Source organism: Symsagittifera roscoffensis, chromosome 2 (genome assembly GCF_963678635.1).
Source record: "Symsagittifera roscoffensis chromosome 2, txSymRosc1.1, whole genome shotgun sequence".
Classification (NCBI taxonomy): Eukaryota; Metazoa; Xenacoelomorpha; order Acoela; family Convolutidae; genus Symsagittifera; species Symsagittifera roscoffensis.
In genome coordinates, this window is record NC_087063.1 from 81551323 (window position 1) to 81569828 (window position 18506).

Below are 18506 nucleotides of genomic sequence, written 5' to 3' on the forward strand. Positions count from 1 at the left end.
TTTCAGATCGAGCTTGGTTTCTATTTTTTTGCATGTTGTCGTCGAAGTAACCAATAAAGATTCCGAACAATGACGGCCAACTCGGAAATAGACGCACACATCACAGAGAAGTACGAAGTTAAGAAGCGGTTAGGCAAGGGGGCATACGGGATTGTCTGGAAAGCAGTGGAAAAAAGTAGTGATCAAACAGTGGCTTTGAAGAAGATATTTGATGCATTTCGAAACCAGACCGATGCTCAGAGAACCTTCAGGGAGATCATGTTTTTACAGGAGTTTGGAGACCACCCGAATATAATCAAACTTCTGAATGTGATCAAAGCAAACAATGACAAAGATATATACTTGGTGTTTGAAAGCATGGACACAGATCTGCATAATGTAATCAAACGTGGAAATATCTTGAAAGATATTCACAAGCGGTATATAATATATCAGTTGTTGAAGGCTACCAAGTACATGCACTCGGGAAACGTGATTCACAGAGACCAGAAACCAAGTAATGTCCTTCTGAACGCGGAGTGCTTTGTGAAAGTTTGCGATTTCGGATTGGCCAGGTCTGTCAGTCAACTGGAAGAAGACGCGAGCAAAAACCCAGATGGGGGAGTGTTAACCGAGTATGTTGCGACGAGGTGGTACAGAGCGCCAGAGATCCTCTTGGGCTCTCATAAGTACACGAAGGGTGTTGATATGTGGAGCATAGGATGTATTTTGGGCGAAATGCTTCTTGGGAAGCCCTTGTTCCCGGGATCCTCGACTTTGAACCAGATCGAGAAAATCATCACGTACTTGCCCTTCACTTCAGACGAGGATATAAAGAGCATTAAGTCGCCATACGGAGCCTCGATTTTACAGAAGGTACGGTTTCTAACTTTTCAACATATTTTCTAAATTGAACGATTCACAGACAAGTGGTATATATATTCATTTTAAAAGATATATGAGTGCTGGCAGATGTTCATTTAGAAAGATAATATACAAGATTTGTTTAGAAGAGAATATACTTGAAGAATAGTGAAATCATGAGTTAGCAATGATTAAGAAATAGATTTTGTTTCAGGTTCAAGTAAAGCAGAGGAAATCTCTTCAAGAACTGGTTCCGAATGCTGGCGGAGACGCGATCGACCTGATGACGAGACTACTCCATTTGAATCCAGACAAGAGGATGACCGCCACAGATGCCCTGGAACATCCTTACGTCGCAAAGTTCCACAATAGAAGTGAAGAAATCGAACTGGACTATGACGTCGTTCCCCCAGTTGACGATGATGTTCAGCTAAGTGTGAACGAATACAGACAGAAACTGTACGAGATGATTGTTCAGAAGAGAGTGGAGATCAAAAAGAGAAATAACACAAACAAAACAAACAGTAGTAACAGTAACAGTTCTACATACAATAACAGCAGCAGTTCCACAACTAACGGGCGCTTAGCGTCTGGAGGTGGCAACAGGTCGGCAAAGGAGTCCAAAAGCGGTGGCTCTCATAACAGCCAAAATGGAGATAAGAGCAATGGGTATGCGTATACAGATTACGGCAACGGACAGCAGAGAAAAAACAGTCTTCCTTCGAGTTACGGAGACGTGGATTCTACATCACATGCATATAATTCGGAATCAAATTTTGCGAATAAGTACTCGAGTTCGAATGGGTTCCATAACGGAGGAGTCACATCGCATCCTATGAAGCCCCCACCCCACGGGTATGGTCGAGGCAGGGTAGGGGGAGTTGGCCATGATTACCAGCATCAGACTATGCCGACTCAGAAACCTCCGATTGGACAGTACAGCAGGACAACCCACACTGCGCCGAGTGATCGGAAACAGTTGAAGCCACTTAACCCCAGAAGGTATGTGTTTGCATCCTGAGCTTAGCCTCTTTGAACTTCGAGTTTTCCCGTTGAATGAACTCATTTTTTAAAATTCATGTTGAATTCTGTGTTGATTACCCTTGCTATAAGCAAGGGTAATACAATCGTGCACTATATTTTGTTCACAGGACTCATATGACTCCAGTTGGTACTTTGGTTCATAATGAATTCAAGTTTCTTAGTGTCTCCTGCACACTTAGCTTGGAGGTAATGAATACACCTGGGACGGAAAAGGTCATAGCTTTGAATCTGACCAGGACCTGTTTTTTCAAACGGAATTTTGCTGTTTCAAGTAAAATTTTTGGCCTAATACATGTTTGCCTATGTTTTGTCGGCTTAGAATTATTTATTTTTACTGTAAACAGTTTTCATTGCAGTGTTTTTGTGTTTTAGCATTTTAAAAATCCGGTCGATTTGATTTTTACATTGTCTCTAGTTTTACAAACTGATTTGTTAAATTCTTAAGAGTAATCAACGTAGTGAAGACTCTGATATAGGTCTTGGTGATTTTTTTTTTCAGGAAAATATTGATGCACTTAGGTATAATGCACTTTTTGAGGTCAATTGAAATTCACCAGCTGAAAGTGACGTAAATAGCACTCTCCAAATACGAACGTGGAAATGACGTGAAAAAACGTGAACGATTTCTAGTTTCGAAAGTGGAATTTATTTTTAAGATTTTCCAGCGGAATAATGATCCAGTTTTCTCAAGTTCGGTTCATGTTATCAAAAAAGCGCCAATAATAAATTGTTCTAGAAATTCAAGGAGCTTAAAGGGCATCTATTTTTTTCTTTGAAATTCGAAAGATGAGGTTTTTTTGCGTTAATTACTGTTTTCGAATCTTGGAATGTCTAGGTTCATTTTTTTATAATTTTGTCCTTTTTTGCTTAATTCGTTTCGTTTTTTCTTTATCTTCTTAATGGCCTCCTTTTGCGTCGTTTGACGACCGAAAAACAACTGAGTGCGTGTGTGTTCTGAGGGGAAAGGGAAATTTTTGTTAGTAGTTAGGTTTTTTTCGTCTGGAAGGGTTTCTGCTCAGGTATTTTCGGCTTTGTTACCGCTTGGTAATTATAAATTCAAATTCAATCAACCATCTGGCGTTTAGGTAACAAAAATGCATGAGACGGCAAAGTCTTGTGGTTCCAATCCGGCCCGAACGGATCCAATCCTTTTTTTGGTAATTGGAGTCTTCGTGCTTTTTCTGACTATCGTCCGTCTGTGTATATTTGCCGGCTTAGTTCCCGTAGCCCGACTTTTTTGAAGGTTCAGCTTTGTTCCAAGTTGTTGTGAACTCCATGCTTGAAATTGCAAAGACCGGAGGTCGGCTCTAGTCGAGGTTTGTTTTTTACCAGGTGATTTAAATTGTTCTAGAAGTAAAAGTTGTTTTTCGGCATCAGTAAGTTGAAAATTCGAAAATTGACTGAATAAAAAAACCACCCCAAGCTTAATTATTCCGAATTTTCTTCGAAAGTCGGAACAATAATTATAATAAAAATCATAATGATAATAATTACCTTTGCGATAAGCAAGGGTGATGCAACGAGGTACTAGATTTTTTCCCGTAAGTTAGTTTTTTCACAACTCACATTACTCTTGTTTTACTTGTTGATTTAAAAAATTAAATTCAATAGCATTCTGCGATTTTGGCGCTTCAATAACACCCATGCTTGAGACAACCAATTGGAACGTTTTTTCAAACTTAGTTTTGTCTGCTTAATTTTGTCTGCTTAGTTTTGTCGGCTTGGTTTTGTCGGCTTATTTCCGCTGAAAGGACTTTTTTGAATATTCGGCTTCTTTCTATCATTCTGAAAGCTCCTTGTATAATTTTCAATGGTACAGTTTTTTTTAGATATTTTGGGCTTTTGAGGCAATTTTTAATGACAAAGAGATTTTTCGAAGTTATGTAATTTATTTTTCCGTTTCATTTGAATCATAGTTATTCAATTTTTTATCGGCAGTGGTGCGAAGCTCAGATTTTCCTCTATGTCTATAAAGTTAGTAGATCTGATGAGTAGACATTGATGTTTAGTTTCAGGTATTCGAACTACGAACGCTTCGAGAGATCCCCAAGTCCAGGCAGTGGTCTACAACAGAGGATGTACGCGCCAGCAGCCGACACATACTTTCCCTCGAAACTGGAAAAAATGCGCCAGAGAGATTCTTCCCCAATCGACTACAGAAACACCTCGGCGCCGATTCCAGGGAGATCTAAATCCCTCAATCAGAAAGGCACCACCCCACACTCCTATTACAACAACAGGAACCAGGACGATCTACTGCGTCCGCTACAGGCTGGTTATATGAGCAGAGAAAACACGCTTGGTACCGGAGGACTGTATCATCACAGTTCCACGCAACAGATGTCGGGATCCCAATTCACCCCGAAGCACTCGCCGGCGTTCGGAAGGCGAAGTGGCGGCAGCTCCAACGGGAACCTGTTCGACAGGAAGAATAATCTAACACCTCTTAATGGGATGAGAAACGGTAACAACAACAATTCTGGTGCTAATGCTTTCAGCAGTTCCTACTCTCAGTCAAATTTCCACTCCTCCCCCTCGCCCCACGGGGGGCACTACTCCAGTGGGCTCCGCAACTGGAAAATGTGAACGAATTTAAAAAAAATACAAATGTACTTCAAATCTGTGCAGGTTATAGAACAAACTGACACAATCTGACAAACTGTTATTGATAATGAAGTTCAACCCCCTTATTGTTGCTTTTTTCAGTTCTTTTCAGTTTCATTTGTAATGATGATCATTGGTTGCTTTTTACAGTTTCAAATTTCTTTCGTTAGTGCCGCCAGCATTTTAAAAAACTCAACAATCAGTTTTGATTTCGATACTAATTTGGGAAAAATGTTGAGTAAAAAAATGCTTACTAGGAGTTCAGTACCTTATTTCATTTCGCTGTTCCGATGGTATTTACTGATTTTCTCTTTGAGTCTTAGTTCTGCTGTTCATAGCTTCTTTCTAAACATCGGCTACATTCCAGTACTGCCACGCCAATTTTGTAAACCGCTAATGATGCTGTGTCTTGTACATAATATTACTATACTCCTTCTGAAATCCGAGCCATTTTGCTAGTTGCTTTCTTTATTTCAATTTCGTTTGTTCAGTCACGTGCAGTGAAATCAAATGGTAACTCAAACTTTTGAAAAAATGATATTTGTCTGAAAAAGCTGGCTCCAAAAATGTAGCATGAATTTCGGCGAATTTCGAGAATGTTCAAATTATTTGAACGAGTTGATTAGGTTTGAGTTGTCAGTCTGACCTTTCTCTGACAACACATCGTACGCGGTGTCGTCTTGCTGGTTTGAATCACCTCTAATTTCTAATTCGAATGTCCAATCCGAATCCTTATTCTCTATTTCATTCGTTCATTCATTGCTCGGCTCTTATATGCTATCAAAAGTGATGACAAAAGATGAACCTACTTAGCTTAGTTTTGCTGTATTTTCTTCCTCTTTGTTTGTATTCTGAAGGCCATGGATGTTTTGACCACCCACCCTTGCCTCGAATTATTATGTGCTCTCTTTCAGCTCAAAATAACTTTTTTTTTCAAAAAAAAAATCCATATTATGAAAAGTTATAGCGGCAAGCAAAAAGCAAGGTTTTAATAGAATATAATCTAGTAACATTATTCGAGATAACAAAAGATTGATATGAAATAATCTGCTTTACAAGAAGTATAATTATTAAACTTTAATTATTAATTATTAAAAATTAAATATAATTTAAAAAAAAAATTCAGCTGCTGTAGAGTTGAACATAATAGCTTGAAATTATCTGGCTTTCCGTTATCTTTCTTCCGCTCAGTCAAGTTGACTTAAGTGATGTATTTTTTCGAGATAGTAGAAATCTCAACTTGCTGAGCGTTTAAGTCACTCATAAATTGTTTTCAGAAGTGCATTGTGTAAAATTGTGAATTGAAATAATTTGCCGTTAATGGTTGTACATAGTCTGTAAAAATGTAAGATAAAAAATATAAAATTTTAACTCAAAAATTGTTTTTTTTCCTCATTTTTGTGATATTTGAAAATTGTGTTTTCATAACAAATTCGTAAAATTTCAGCTTATTGATTGCGATTAAATTTGCTTAATTTTAGGTTTTGGTTCATGAGCTGGTAAAACATGCATGCAAATGGACTTGTGTTATTAGCAGATAGCTAGTTTCCACTTCTATGCTAAATGGTCCATCGTGTGAATGTAACATCATCAAATCATGGCTGAGTTTCGACTGCATGAGACTTCGGCGGATAAAGAGAATCGCATCAAAATCAGACTTGGAAACAGAGTTGGCCCAGAAATTGATGGCGCCGCGTCTCCTTTGTTGAAGCCTGGCTCAAATTATTATCCATCATCCAGTAGTAGTTCAAGGTGTAGAGTCCTGTTCCAGCAGAGCACACCTCGAGCGGGGGTGAGATTGATTTCTTGACAGTGTTTTTGACATCCTTAAGATGTGTTAGGTTAAATGATTTCGCATTAATATTGAAGATCTCGTAATTATTGGAGTTAGTTTTCGTGATATATCGCAGAGCTGTATAAAAACGGGCTATTTTCTGATATGACGGAACTGATTTGGAGGAACTTGAATTTCTGCGGATTGTTTGAAAATAAAATTAACCTATTTTATAGTTTTTTAGAAGCCTTGGGTAAAAATTGTTTTTTTTTAGCGCAGTTCCTTCTGCATTTCCCCTTAAATTTGCTATAAATTAATGACATGTGCGTGGTGGTTCAAGCCATGCCTTAAGAACTGTTCAAAATATTTTAACTTTTAGACCGTGGGATCTCATTATGTTGATCTCGATTCTGGTTCAACTGCTGACCTTGAAGTGCCTCACTTTCAAATGCCATCCACCATAATGAGCAATCACAGTATACCATCTCCTGTGTGGAAAGGAGGGGGAGTCACGCCTTGCAAGCGACGTCGTCTTGTGTCTAATTCAGTTGTAGAATCAGATGAACTATCAGATCATTCCAGACTATTAAACAGTACAAATAGAACAGACTCGTCTTGCGAGCTGGACTCGACCCACCTCGAAATGAGGAGCTACCTGGGCAGCTTCGAATGTGAGGAGGATGTTGAGGAAGAAGAGAGATCACGTCTCGAGGAACTTATGAAGACCCCAGACGTGAAAACAGCTCACAAACTCCTCTCAACGCTTGCTGAGTTTTCGCCCTCGAACCCTTTTCGAAGTCCCCTGAGAGCTTCATGTACACCTTCAGTTCTATCAGCTTCCAAGAAGCACTTAAAAAATCTGAGTCCTCTGTTGGAAGATCCGTGCGAGATCTCTAATGATTCGAATTTATCAGTACGAGATGTGCCTCAATTGATTTCAGCAACATCGACTCCATTTATTACGAGACCTGAATTCAGTGCAATTATGAATAGCAATAACTTAGTGTGCACAGAAACAGTTTCTTCAAGTCAAGATCAATTCGATCATGAGTCTCGTATGATGAATAGAAGTCTACATGAAGTCATGCGTCTTGAAGACGAAGAAAATACAGTGCAATTCACGCCAACTCCTCTGGCTAAAACAGAAGGCGCCTATTGGGCAATTAACTCAGAGCCTAATTGGTGGCGACATAAAGCCATGCCCACAAGTTGTCCGAATAGAATAGTTCCAGAGAACTCAGTTAGGATGTCCAGATTGTTTCGACCAGAAGAGTGCAGTCCGCATGGACCTGTTGGAATCATCAGAAATGCTACACTCCCGTGTCCAAATTTATCACCATCGCCTGGGCCAAGAGTAATGAAGTCAACACCGTTGGGAAAGATAAGATTCAGAGAACATTCTAGAAGTCCAGTAGCAGATGGATCCTTTTCCAACAATCGGTCACCAACTGTGACTGTGAAACCGTTTGAACGAACTTTTGGATCTCCAGTTGCTCATGTTGAACAAAAAAGTTTGGCTAATGTGAACATCTATACACTGACTAATCAAAGTAGACGACAAACGTGTGAACAAATTTTGAACTCTTCTTACGGGAACTTGAATAGTATTGTAAAACGAAGCACCCCGAAGGCTCCTAAGAGGAAAAAGAGCCGACGGTTAAGTCCGGTCAAACCATCAGAAGAGTTACTACCCCTGCCCCCCTCTTTGCAGTCTTATGCTGAGGGCAGTGGAAATTGTATATTTGAAGAGGGCAGCGTGGGCGAAGGGGGAGATATGTCTGCGAGAGAGATGAGTAGAATGTACAGTGGATTCTGCAGGGAGTTGTTCAAAGTGAAATTGCGTCATGCTGCTAAACAAAATCATGAGAAGCAACGGCAGAGATCAACTTCGGAGGTTAGTTAGATGGCCAATATATATATTTTTACTAGGATAAACAATGAAATCTCGAGGCTTAAGGGTATGATAACAGGTCCTCCCAGATTAAAATGCGATTCCTTGGCCTAGTTTCGAAAGAAACACAGCCTCGAAAGGCATTAGATTCATCTAAAGGATGTGGTTTGTGAAATAGTAATAGTCTGTTAATTTCAACAAAGAGATTTGGTGTTTGAGGACAACGCAATATTTCGCTGCTCGGAAAAATTCTTTCTCTGAATTTAAACAGCGAGTAGCCTTGAAAACTAAAAGGTTCCGTATGATTCTCCTTTTTTTTCATTTACAATTGTTTTAAAACTGGGTCTTCTAACATTCCACACTTTTTCTGAATCTAAGATTCCTTTGAAACCTAATTTTGTCCTAAATATTTTTGATAAAATTTAAAAGACATGATCAAGTTAACATCCTGCCCCCCAGATGACAAAGTTAAGATCTCCTTGTCATTTAAATTGGATTGAATTTGCTAATCGCTGCTTTGAACATCTTAAATTCAATTTTTGCCATCTCATGAATTATCTAAAAATAAATACAGGCAAAGAGTCATTCTTAGTAAGTCCATAGTGGGTATGCCTCAATTTTGTATATTGAACCAGGGAATGATAAAAAAGTGTATTGCAATCGGGTAGTAGATTTCTTTTCCCGTTGTTCACAGGAAGGCCGAAATTGCAGCCTCTATTTTCGTCAACGAACAGACGGATAAAGAGCAGACAATTTGAGCGTGTCTGCATTTTAAATACCCTTTTTATTTGAATTAAACTCTGTAGGTCAACTATTGATTTCGACTCTTATATAGGTCGCGATGTTTTTGTTCAGGAAAAGGATTTTTTTTCAAGTTCAGTTCATTTTCTTTATTAAAAGGAAGGCAAATTTAGCGAAATTTAAATTGTACTTATTGATCCAGTTTTTTCAAAAAAGTGCCAATCATAAATTGTGTTAGAAATTCAAAGAGCTTTTAGGGCATCTATTTTTTTCGTAGAAATTTGAAAGTTGAGATTTTTTCAAAAAATATTTCAGTATTTTTTCTGTTTACTTGCGTTCATTGACTCTTTTCCAACTGTCTGTTGTCTATATTTTAAACTGGTTGTAAATTTTCAGTATATCAGTTTTTGTTTTTATTCTTTTCTTTCTCTTACCGACTTAAAGACAAAAGGTTTCGAATCATAATATATCGGCTTAGAGGCCTCTTTTTGAGTCGTTTGAAGAGCAAAAGAGTCTTATCTTAGTATTATGAAGGGGTCTCGAAAGTTTGTAAGTTTTTCTACTAAAAGCATATTTTTCGGCACAATGATTCTGCTTAAAAATTGTCGGTTTTGTTATCGGTTTTAAGTTTTTTTCGATGCTTATTTACTATTCATTTTTCTTACTCCTTGGCATGGTTTCATATAAGGAACTTTTATTCAAGACAAATGTAGGAAAATTTGTGGTAGATCAATTTGTTCGATATTTTTTATATAGCTTTCATCTCATTTTTTGTCGATTAGTTTGTCATGCTATGTATGGCTTTGTCGCAAGTAGTTCTTTGTAAATTTGTAAGATGCATGTAATTCAGCTCCAAGATTTATCAAGTTTTTTGCAAATTTTATAATGTTTTTGAGAAAGTTCATAAGATTTTGTTCTCGGTTTGTCGGCTAATCTGCAAATAGTTATAGTTATTCATTTTTCTATCGCAAGTGTTGCAAAGCTCTGCTTCGCCTCTGTGTTGAGCTTCTGTTTTTGCTGAAAACACTGATTTTTTTTCGCTGATACTAATTTCAACCAATCAGGAGATGATCAAACTTTCAAAATAGCAAAAATTATAGTTTTTGGGGCGCGTATAAGAGAAAAGACCCAAAGAATCATAAGCTTTTCTCCGATGAAACTGTCTATGAGTCTGATTATGTTGACTCGAATCTGTGGTTGTTTAGGTTTGTTATGATCAGATTTGGAGAGGTCAGACTGATGTGCAAAGAGACGTGACTGCTGATGCCAAATTATTCCTACTTCGCAATAAACACTCTCTTCAATCACTATCTGTACTAAACAATGCAAAGCATAGCAGACTAAATTATAACACTAACTCAGCACCCCAACGATAAAAGACTTGTAGAAATATCTCGTCTTCTTCCTTTATAATGTAGATTGATTTAAACAAATTTTACTCAAATAGTACATTTTATACCATATAGAGATAGTTTAGATAAATTGTATTGTTAAAGATCTTCTGTTTTAATGTTTATGTTAAATTTTCCTTTCTTTTTAAAACTGCGAGTATAGAAAGTTCAGTCCATCACTTTGAATTGTCAAAAAAACAATTCACCAATGCCAGACCCCACGCCTCTGACAAACTCCTTCGTATAACGAGAAGAAAAATTGCCAAACTACCACTGTCAGACAGCCCAATTTTTACCCCTGAAAATACTAAACAAGCCATTGCAGACAGCAAACCATCGCGAGCGCTAGGTCCCGACGGCCTCTGTAATATCCATCTTAAACATCTCGGCCCACTTGCTACTCAATACTTAACATACCTTTTTAATATCTCTTTGTCCGAAAACATTATCCCCCAAATTTGGAAAAATTCAAAAATTGCACCGCTTCCAAAGCCCAATAAGGATCTTAAACAATCAACATCTTACAGACCTATATCCTTACTCTGCCCAGCAGTTAAAATTCTGGAGAGGCTCGTTCACCCCATCTTTACCAAACATCTCCCCAACGCCAAACACCAACACGGCTTCCGCCCTTTTCACTCCACCACCACAGCTCTCTCCACTCTCGAATTTTACATTTCAGACGGTTTTAACCAAAATCGCCCCCCTAAACGTACGGTACTGGCCACACTTGACTTATCTAAGGCTTTCGACATGGTGTGTCATCGCTCACTTGTGGAACTCGTTCATGACACTCCCCTCCCAAGAAGTCTAGTCCGCTGGCTAAGTAATTACCTTAATGGTCGACAGGCTGCCACCTCATTCCGTGAACACACATCCCCCCATCGAATAATCCACTGTGGCGTACCCCAAGGTTCTGTTTTATCACCCACACTCTTCAATTTTTATGTCCATGATGCACCGCCACCTCCCGATAATGTAAACCTTGTCTCGTATGCAGACGATTTCCACCCCTTCGCAAGCAGTTCCAATATTGATATCGCCTCAAACTCCCTCAATAGCTACCTAAAAAGGCTCTACGATTTTTTCACCTCACGCAAACTAAGTTTCGCGTCCTCTAAAGGATCAGTTACACTTTTCTCCTCTTATAACAAAGAATTTAATAAAACACCTAGTGTTCTTTTAAATAACGAGGCGCTACCCCTAAACAAAAATCCAACAATCTTAGGGGTGACATTTGATCCAACACTTTGTTTTGCCACTCACTGCAAACAATCCGCTGAAAAGGCCAGACGCAGGATCGGAATCCTGAAGGCATTAGCAGGATCAACCTGGGGTCACTCCAAAGAAACCCTCCTCCTAACTTTTAAAGCTTTAATTCGCCCCATACTTGACTATGCAGCCCCCGCATGGTCCCACGCATCAAGTAACACCTCCATAAATTGCCTGCAGGTTGCCCAAAACCAATCCCTTCGCGTTGTTACTGGATCAAATCTAATGAGTTCAACTGCCCACCTGCACAGTGAATCTGAAATCCTAACGGTCAAAGACCACCATACCCTTCTGTCATCTCAATTTTTTATCTCTACCTATCGTTCCCACCATCCCATTAATTTTATACATTCACATCCCCCTCCTCCCCGTCTACTTCGCCCCTCAATTATAAGCTGCTTCAAAGAAGACACCCAGAAAATTTTAACCGACTTTTCAGTCTACGCAAACCACCCTCTAGTTCTGGACGACCGAGACGAAGTCTCCACTTTTATTTTTAACTACTACAAACCAATTTTAAAAGACAACCATACCTCCCTTGTAACCAAGTTCCTAGCCGAAACCCCTCCGTCTAAAGTTATTTGTATCCCTCCCCCAAAGATTGACCCCTCTGAAAAATCTCTCCCACGTCCCACGCGCTGTAAGCTCTCCCAACTCCGGTCTGGCTACAGCCGGCTCCTTAACACTTACCTATCCCGCCTCGACAGCTCCATCTCCCACCTTTGCCCAACCTGTTCCCTTGCCCCCCACACAACATGTCACCTTTTCAACTGCTCCCAAAACCCCTCCCCACTCACCCCAGCAGACCTGTGGCTTCGGCCGGTAGAGGTTGCTAAGTTCCTTGACCTGGAGACAGAAGAGCCCAACCCGACCCGCGTGGGCTAACAACAACAACAACAACAAAAAAATCTGACAAAAATTTAGTTCGATGGCATATAAATCAGCCGAAGTATAAACCAGCTTCAATACTGTGCTGGTTTAAATAATCCACACAAAAAGCATAAAACCTGAAATTTAAAACGCGTTATTCTTGAGTTGGGTTGAGTTTAGGTGAAAAATGAGACAAAACTTGCTGGGAAATTTAGCAGAATTAAAATCGATGCTGATTTAAAATGGGCAGACCCCCCACTCCTCAGGGATTCGACCCCTACCGACACAAAGGGCCCCCTTTGAGATATCCATATTTTGCGCCAATATATACTAATTTTGAGGGGGGAGCGCGCGCCAAAAAAACGCTATTATTTTTGGTCAAAATTTTCCAAAAAGTGCCTAAAAACGCCTTTTTTTGTTTTTTGGCCTGTTTTTCAAAATTTTGCCTGCGGCCCAGAAATTTTGACCAGCTCTGATTTTGAATAGGTCTTTTTACTGATTTTGAATAGCTCTGAAAATCAATTTGGTCGACCTTAAAAAAAATTTTCGAATATTTTTGAAAATCTGCTCCCACCTCAAGAAAATCCTAGATCCGCCCCTGATCAAAATAGTAATTTGTTTTGCGAAATTCGGTTCTGAAATTCGGTTCCGAAAAATCGAGTTGGAGCGTGAGCCATTAGTCTTTTTCTTGGAAAAAGACGAAAAAAAATTGTCTAAAAATCATCAATAATTGCCGAAATGTGTTCAATAAGCGGCGCAATGTCAGATTACCAAATTTGGAAGCTTTTTCAAAACTTTAATGGCTATATCTCCTGTTTTTGAATACGCTATTTTTTATGTTGCTACCCAAGTTAGTTTTCGTGATAATCATTTTTCGTGGGCCGTCGTCACCTGTTTCTCATAGTCATTATTTTTCTCAAATTTACTCAAAAAAGAATTTATAATAAATTTCTAGGCTTAATTAAGATTTAAACGGATAGATAATTAAGTTCTAGACAACGGATCGGCTTCATCACACAATAAAATTGGATGCATTTTCGGCCACTTGTTCCAAAGTGTCATTCAGGCTTTTGTTTTCCTCGGTACTAGTTGGGGCCATTGTTTCACTCTCCTCTCCCTCTTTTTCGGTGACCTCGTTGGAGTCTTCTGGTTTTGATTCCAGATTGAGTCTGGCAGTTTTCAACTGGAATGCCATTTGTTTTCGCTCTTCCTCTTTGGCTTCAGCTGCTTTTTTGGCCTCGGTAGCATCGTAGAATACTCCGCAATTCTGAACAACTTAACAGTTTTCATTTGGTTTTGCATCGGTTAAGAAAAGCTACCAAGTTTTGTTTTTCGTGTATAGCTAAGGAGAGGTTTTAATTTATCACATATTTTACTGTTGAGTTTAAAGCTCTTGAGAAAAAATAAGATCTCGGATTTTCTCAAGAAAGATTTTCTAAAGTAGTTAAAATATCAAAGTTTATGTTTTCTATGCTCCAGGGTGACCTTTTGGTCACTATTTTTTCAATGGTCACTGAAAGTCACTATTTACAACAAAGCTTTGTTTTTTAATATTTTTAAAGGGTCCCCTCTTTGCACTATTTTGAGATATCCATTTTTAGTGATTGACCCTAAAATTTTTTTAAAGGCGCCTTTGGCGCCAATATATACTAATATTGAGGGGGGAGCACGCGCCAAAAAAAAAACGCTATTATTTTTGGTCAAAATTTTCTAAAAAGTGCCTAAAAACGCATTTTTTTTGTTTTTTGGCCTGTTTTTCAAAATTTTGCCTGCGGCCCAGAAGTTTTGACCAAAACAGGGTCGTTTTAGTAGTGCTTTGGCAGAGCTTGAAAAATTAATTTGGTCGACCTAAAAAAAAGGTCGACAAAAAATATTAGAAAATTGTCATAGCCACTATTTTTCTATTTTTCTCTCAAAAAAAGTGGTCACCCTGCTATGCTCCTCATTTTTGAAATTTAGTCTAAATCATGGTTTTTATTTAAATTTTTGGTGCTGCAGAAAACCATTTGACACTTCTACTTAGTGTTTGCAGTGTTTTTTTAAATAGTTATACGAAGTTTTTAATAAGTCAATAATACTTGGGCATATTTTGTAGTAAACAGCGTTGCTGCAAAGTTAAAGTATCAAAAAACTACTGGCACGGAAAGTTAAAGTATCAAAATGAGACACCTGAAAACGGGCCTTGTTGGCTTAATGGTGTTCTCCCGAACGATTCTAATTTGTATTTATAAATTTTTATAAATAACTTTGTAACTAGATATCGTTTGGAAACAATTTATTATTATTATTATAAGTGTATGCTGAAAAATGAACTATTGTTTTTTTTCGAAAAAAAATCGATACCTTGGGACTGGTAAAAGTGTCAATTTGACAGCTATTTTCTTGTTTCCGACCCAATGTAGAATTCACACTGTCAAAAAATTGTTGATATGGCAATTTACATGTAAGAAATGTTGAAAAATCTGTTCACGTTCACTTGTTCACTCTGAAAATCGCGAAAGTTTTTCAATTGGATTTTGTAATTCGATTTTAAGAAAAAACTAAAGGGGGGACCAAAAAAGATCAAAAGGCAGACTGACCTGAATGACGCAATCTTTCTTTGGCCTTTCGTTGAAGCTCTCTTGCTGCTCAAGGGCGTTCAAGATGTCGAAACCTTCAAGGACCCTCCCAAAGGCGACATACTTTTTCTCCATCCAAGGACAGGCTTGTAAGGTGATGAAAAACTGAGATCTGTTTGTATGTCTACCGTGATTGGCCATCGCTATTATGCCTCGTCGGTCGAACTTAACAGCGAAACTCTCGTCTTCAAATTTGGGTCCGTAAATTGAGAGTCCTCCGGTTCCTTTGCCGACGTCTATGTCACCTCCTTGGATCCAGCCATTTTTGACTACTCGGTGAAAAATGGACCCCTGGAAATGCAATTTGATGCCGCTGTCTTCATCTCTTCCTTTTTCACCTGTGAGTAGTGATATCCAATTATACAAATATGAAACTTTTAATTTGTAATTATCAATATGATATGAAAAGTTTTTAGTAGTTTTAACTTCTTTTGCAGAATTTTAAATTGCCTACAAACAAACAATTTTTCCATTTCTTGACAAGTTCAGGCTAGTTCTCTAAGTTTTTCATTGATTACAATAAGTGGCTGATTCAAGCGTTTTCTTACGCTTGCGATTAGCAAGCGTTATTTTCTGAAATCTTTCACCAAAATTAATGAAAGGTTGTGTTTTTGCAAACGAGAAATGCTTTTCAGATGTGAATTTAAGTCCTATATCTGGAGTTTAAAGTTGTTTCCGACCATTGCAAATAGGGCGGCTCAAAACTTACATAAAAGCTTCAGTTTAAAGCTTTTATTCAAGTTTTTTGAGTTCAGTTTTTCTACTCCAATAAGTTGACATTCAAATGAAAATCTGAATTGTTTATTTAAATTGACATTTTTACCTGTGCAGAGGCATTTGAAGTTGTAACTCGTTTTGGGACATTTGTCTGAGTAAAGTTCGATTAGAAGTCGTCCCGTGGTCTGGTTGTCAATATTGACATCCAAGTAGACGACGTCACGTGATTCGGATGCCAAGTACGTCCGGTATGCTTCGTCGGCCATCGCTTGATACAGTTCAGCCGGACGACAATTGACATAGTTGAACTTATCCTTCAGCAGCTGTTGAATGTCTTCGATACCTCCTACTAACCTGGAATGCAAACCCATTTCTCACTATTTGGCTCTCCTTTTTCCTACCCCCACCCTCTTTTCCAGCTCGCACGAGTATCAGTTTTATGGTACTATAACGAGGAGTCGCTTTGACAAGGTTAAGTATGAACAACAAATTCTCATAGCCTAATTAGTCCGCCTGTCAATGTTCATAAAACCAGATCACTTTTGGCGCTTTTAGTCAAGCAAAATATACGAATAATAAAATACCGTATCAATTGTTTGCAAAATTAGGTTAAAGCGAACCTTTAACAATTTGAAAAAAAAACGTTTTCAAATAAAAATTGGTATTTTATATAGTAAAAGTGACACTTTTGACTATTAAAGAGAAATGAATTTATTTGTATAAAATTTTGAAGATTAATCTTCTTAAACTTTGTTGGGCTACCTTGGAGGCTCACTTTGATTTAATTTTGTCAGCAATTGATTCACTATTTCTGGCGTATATTTTGATTGACAGAAAAACGAAATTGAAAAAAATATATATTGTAAAAAAATGAATTGTCGGAATTTCGTTTATCGATTTAGCTGCCAAACAGGATATTTTTTGCGATGTCAGCAGTTTTCATCCTAGATGCAAGTTTTCTCGAGTCGATGAACTTAGGTCAGTTCTTATATAGCTAGCGATCATCTTTTTTCAGGAATTTGTTTAAGCTAAATCTAATTTTTTTAGCGGGTTTACCTTTTAATTTCTTTTCAAGTGCAGTTCAGTTACTTTTATAAAACGATGGCAAACTCAATTAACTAACAGTGAAAGTGTAAATATCACAAAAAACGTGATCGACTTCTAAAATGGAATTTAATTATCAGATTTCCCAGCGAAATAAAAATTGAACCTATTGAAATTTGGTTCATTTTATCACAAAATTGTCCATTATAAATTGTTGTAGTAGTTCCAAGAGCTTCACGGTCATATATTTCTTTCTGGGATATTCGAAATTTGAGATTTATCAACAAGTCTCTACTTTTTCCGTTTACTTGGGTTCCTTGACTCTCTTCCATCGGTCTGTTTGCTTTGTTTTTTTTTATTTACTCCTGTAATTGTAAAATTAATAGCCCTGAAGTTGGCCGTTCAGTTCAATTATCCCAGATACCTGTTGCGGCAGTCAATTGGCCCTTTTACCCCCCCCTCCCCCCCCCCCCCCCACACACACACACACACACACACACGCACAAAGAATTTCAGTTTTGAGAAATAATTTTAACGTTCATAATGCAATGAAACTTCGTAAGATGAACAATCTAACTAGCTTTTTCTTCATACTTTTCATCATAACATCACGAATTTAGCCACAACACGTTATATACTGTGTTTGACATTTAGCTTAAGTTGAAAAGAGCCATTCATTGAAATTGTTAAATAATCAAAATGAAGTAAGTGTACCTGGAGTTGTGAAAAAAGACGACATTTTCCTGGAAAGTCCACATGCCTCCTTTGTGGTTCAAAATGACCCCCTGGAGAAAATGGCGCCAGTCGAATTCCAGCAACCCCTCCACCTGGTTCGAAATACTCACGTGCTCCCCGTATTTCTCCTTAATCTCTCGGAGCATTGTTCGGCCCATTTGGAAGTGAGCGTCGCCGACTAAACCCACCACTCGGAAATTGTGACCCGAATCACTCGAGTTAATTTGATCAACCATTTTTATTGTTTACTGAACACTAAACAAGATCAAAAGCAACTCAAAGCTCAGGTGTGTTTTTTCTAATGTAAATAAAGCTCAATATAAGTAAAAAAAAAATGGCATTGATATTTTTGTGCTTCAAACGTTTTAGATAATATTTTAACACGTGCGGTTTTAGAATGATTATTCCAAATATTCAAGACTGTGGTTGCGTTTTTGGTTGACAAGGTTCTTCAGTGGTTGAAAAGACAGCTAAGTGACCACCCCTCAAACAGGCAGTTGAAGTGAAGCTGAACTTTCGATTGCGTAAAACTTCTTCCAAATGCCTATTTTCTCCCCACCTTTCATTAAACAGCTTTTATTTTTTAAAGGAATCTGTGAAAATTTACTCGAAAAGTGTGTACATTTTAGTCAATTTCAGTAGCGGATTTAGAGGGGAGGGGATTTGAACTTAAAATTACTAACGCGAAATTTTGTTCGAAATTTTCCAAAAAGTGCCTAAAAACGCTTTTCAAAATTTTCAAAAATTTTTTTTTAAAATCCCCCTCCCCCTCGAGAAATTCCTAGATCCGGGCCTGGTCAATTTATTATGAAATTGGCATGTAAATTCTGAAATCTTTTTTCCTTTCTCTTCACCGCATCTCACATGAGCATCAATTTTATGGTGAAACGAGGGGTCCTAGAAGGTTAGGTATCAAGACCAAATCTTGGGAATAAAAATCAAAAAACTTTCTGCAAAACAAG

At 38.0% G+C, this 18506-nt stretch overlaps 3 protein-coding genes across 4 annotated transcripts; 2 read left to right on the forward strand and 1 right to left on the reverse strand.

Annotated features, from left to right (window-relative positions):
• Positions 1 to 10: 10 nt before the first annotated feature.
• Positions 11 to 5422, forward strand: LOC134840626 (extracellular signal-regulated kinase 2-like). Of its 2 annotated transcripts, none has more exons than XM_063856569.1 (3): positions 11 to 855; positions 1058 to 1845; positions 3897 to 5422. In XM_063856569.1, exons 1-3 carry the CDS (start codon positions 70 to 72, stop codon positions 4471 to 4473), a joined length of 2151 nt encoding a protein of 716 aa, XP_063712639.1. In that variant the 5' UTR covers positions 11 to 69; the 3' UTR covers positions 4474 to 5422. The 2 variants fall into 2 exon arrangements, with proteins under 2 accessions (XP_063712639.1, XP_063712640.1); XM_063856570.1 differs by having other exon boundaries at positions 3903 to 5422.
• Positions 5423 to 5975: 553 nt separating this feature from the next.
• On the forward strand, positions 5976 to 10408 carry LOC134839417 (uncharacterized). The gene is made up of 3 exons (XM_063854957.1): positions 5976 to 6283; positions 6645 to 8159; positions 10103 to 10408. The coding sequence occupies exons 1-3, from the start codon at positions 6089 to 6091 to the stop codon at positions 10271 to 10273; spliced, it is 1881 nt and encodes a 626-aa protein (XP_063711027.1). The 5' UTR covers positions 5976 to 6088; the 3' UTR covers positions 10274 to 10408.
• A 2965-nt stretch (positions 10409 to 13373) lies between these two features.
• LOC134839419 (probable inactive peptidyl-prolyl cis-trans isomerase-like 6) lies at positions 13374 to 17931 on the reverse strand. Its single transcript, XM_063854959.1, has 4 exons — positions 17524 to 17931; positions 15872 to 16119; positions 15010 to 15386; positions 13374 to 13697 (listed from the first exon to the last, which is right to left on the reverse strand). The coding sequence occupies exons 1-4, from the start codon at positions 17778 to 17780 to the stop codon at positions 13443 to 13445; spliced, it is 1137 nt and encodes a 378-aa protein (XP_063711029.1). The 5' UTR covers positions 17781 to 17931; the 3' UTR covers positions 13374 to 13442.
• Positions 17932 to 18506: the final 575 nt, after the last annotated feature.

Bases quoted from the DNA above. Each gene is read 5' to 3' on its own strand.
- LOC134840626 (XM_063856569.1), top strand. From the start codon at position 70: ATGACGGCCAACTCGGAAATAGACGCACACATCACAGAGAAGTACGAA. The intron at 856-1,057 runs GTACGGTTTCTA...ATTTTGTTTCAG, and splicing joins GAGCCTCGATTTTACAGAAG to GTTCAAGTAAAGCAGAGGAA. The intron at 1,846-3,896 runs GTATGTGTTTGC...ATTGATGTTTAG, and splicing joins AAGCCACTTAACCCCAGAAG to TTTCAGGTATTCGAACTACG.
- LOC134839417 (XM_063854957.1), top strand. From the start codon at position 6,089: ATGGCTGAGTTTCGACTGCATGAGACTTCGGCGGATAAAGAGAATCGC. The intron at 6,284-6,644 runs GTGAGATTGATT...TTTAACTTTTAG, and splicing joins AGAGCACACCTCGAGCGGGG to ACCGTGGGATCTCATTATGT. The intron at 8,160-10,102 runs GTTAGTTAGATG...GTGGTTGTTTAG, and splicing joins GGCAGAGATCAACTTCGGAG to GTTTGTTATGATCAGATTTG.
- LOC134839419 (XM_063854959.1), bottom strand. From the start codon at position 17,780: ATGGTTGATCAAATTAACTCGAGTGATTCGGGTCACAATTTCCGAGTG. The intron at 15,387-15,871 runs GTAAAAATGTCA...CACTACTCACAG, and splicing joins CTTCAAATGCCTCTGCACAG to GTGAAAAAGGAAGAGATGAA. The intron at 13,698-15,009 runs GTCAGTCTGCCT...TAAGTTGTTCAG, and splicing joins AGAAAGATTGCGTCATTCAG to AATTGCGGAGTATTCTACGA.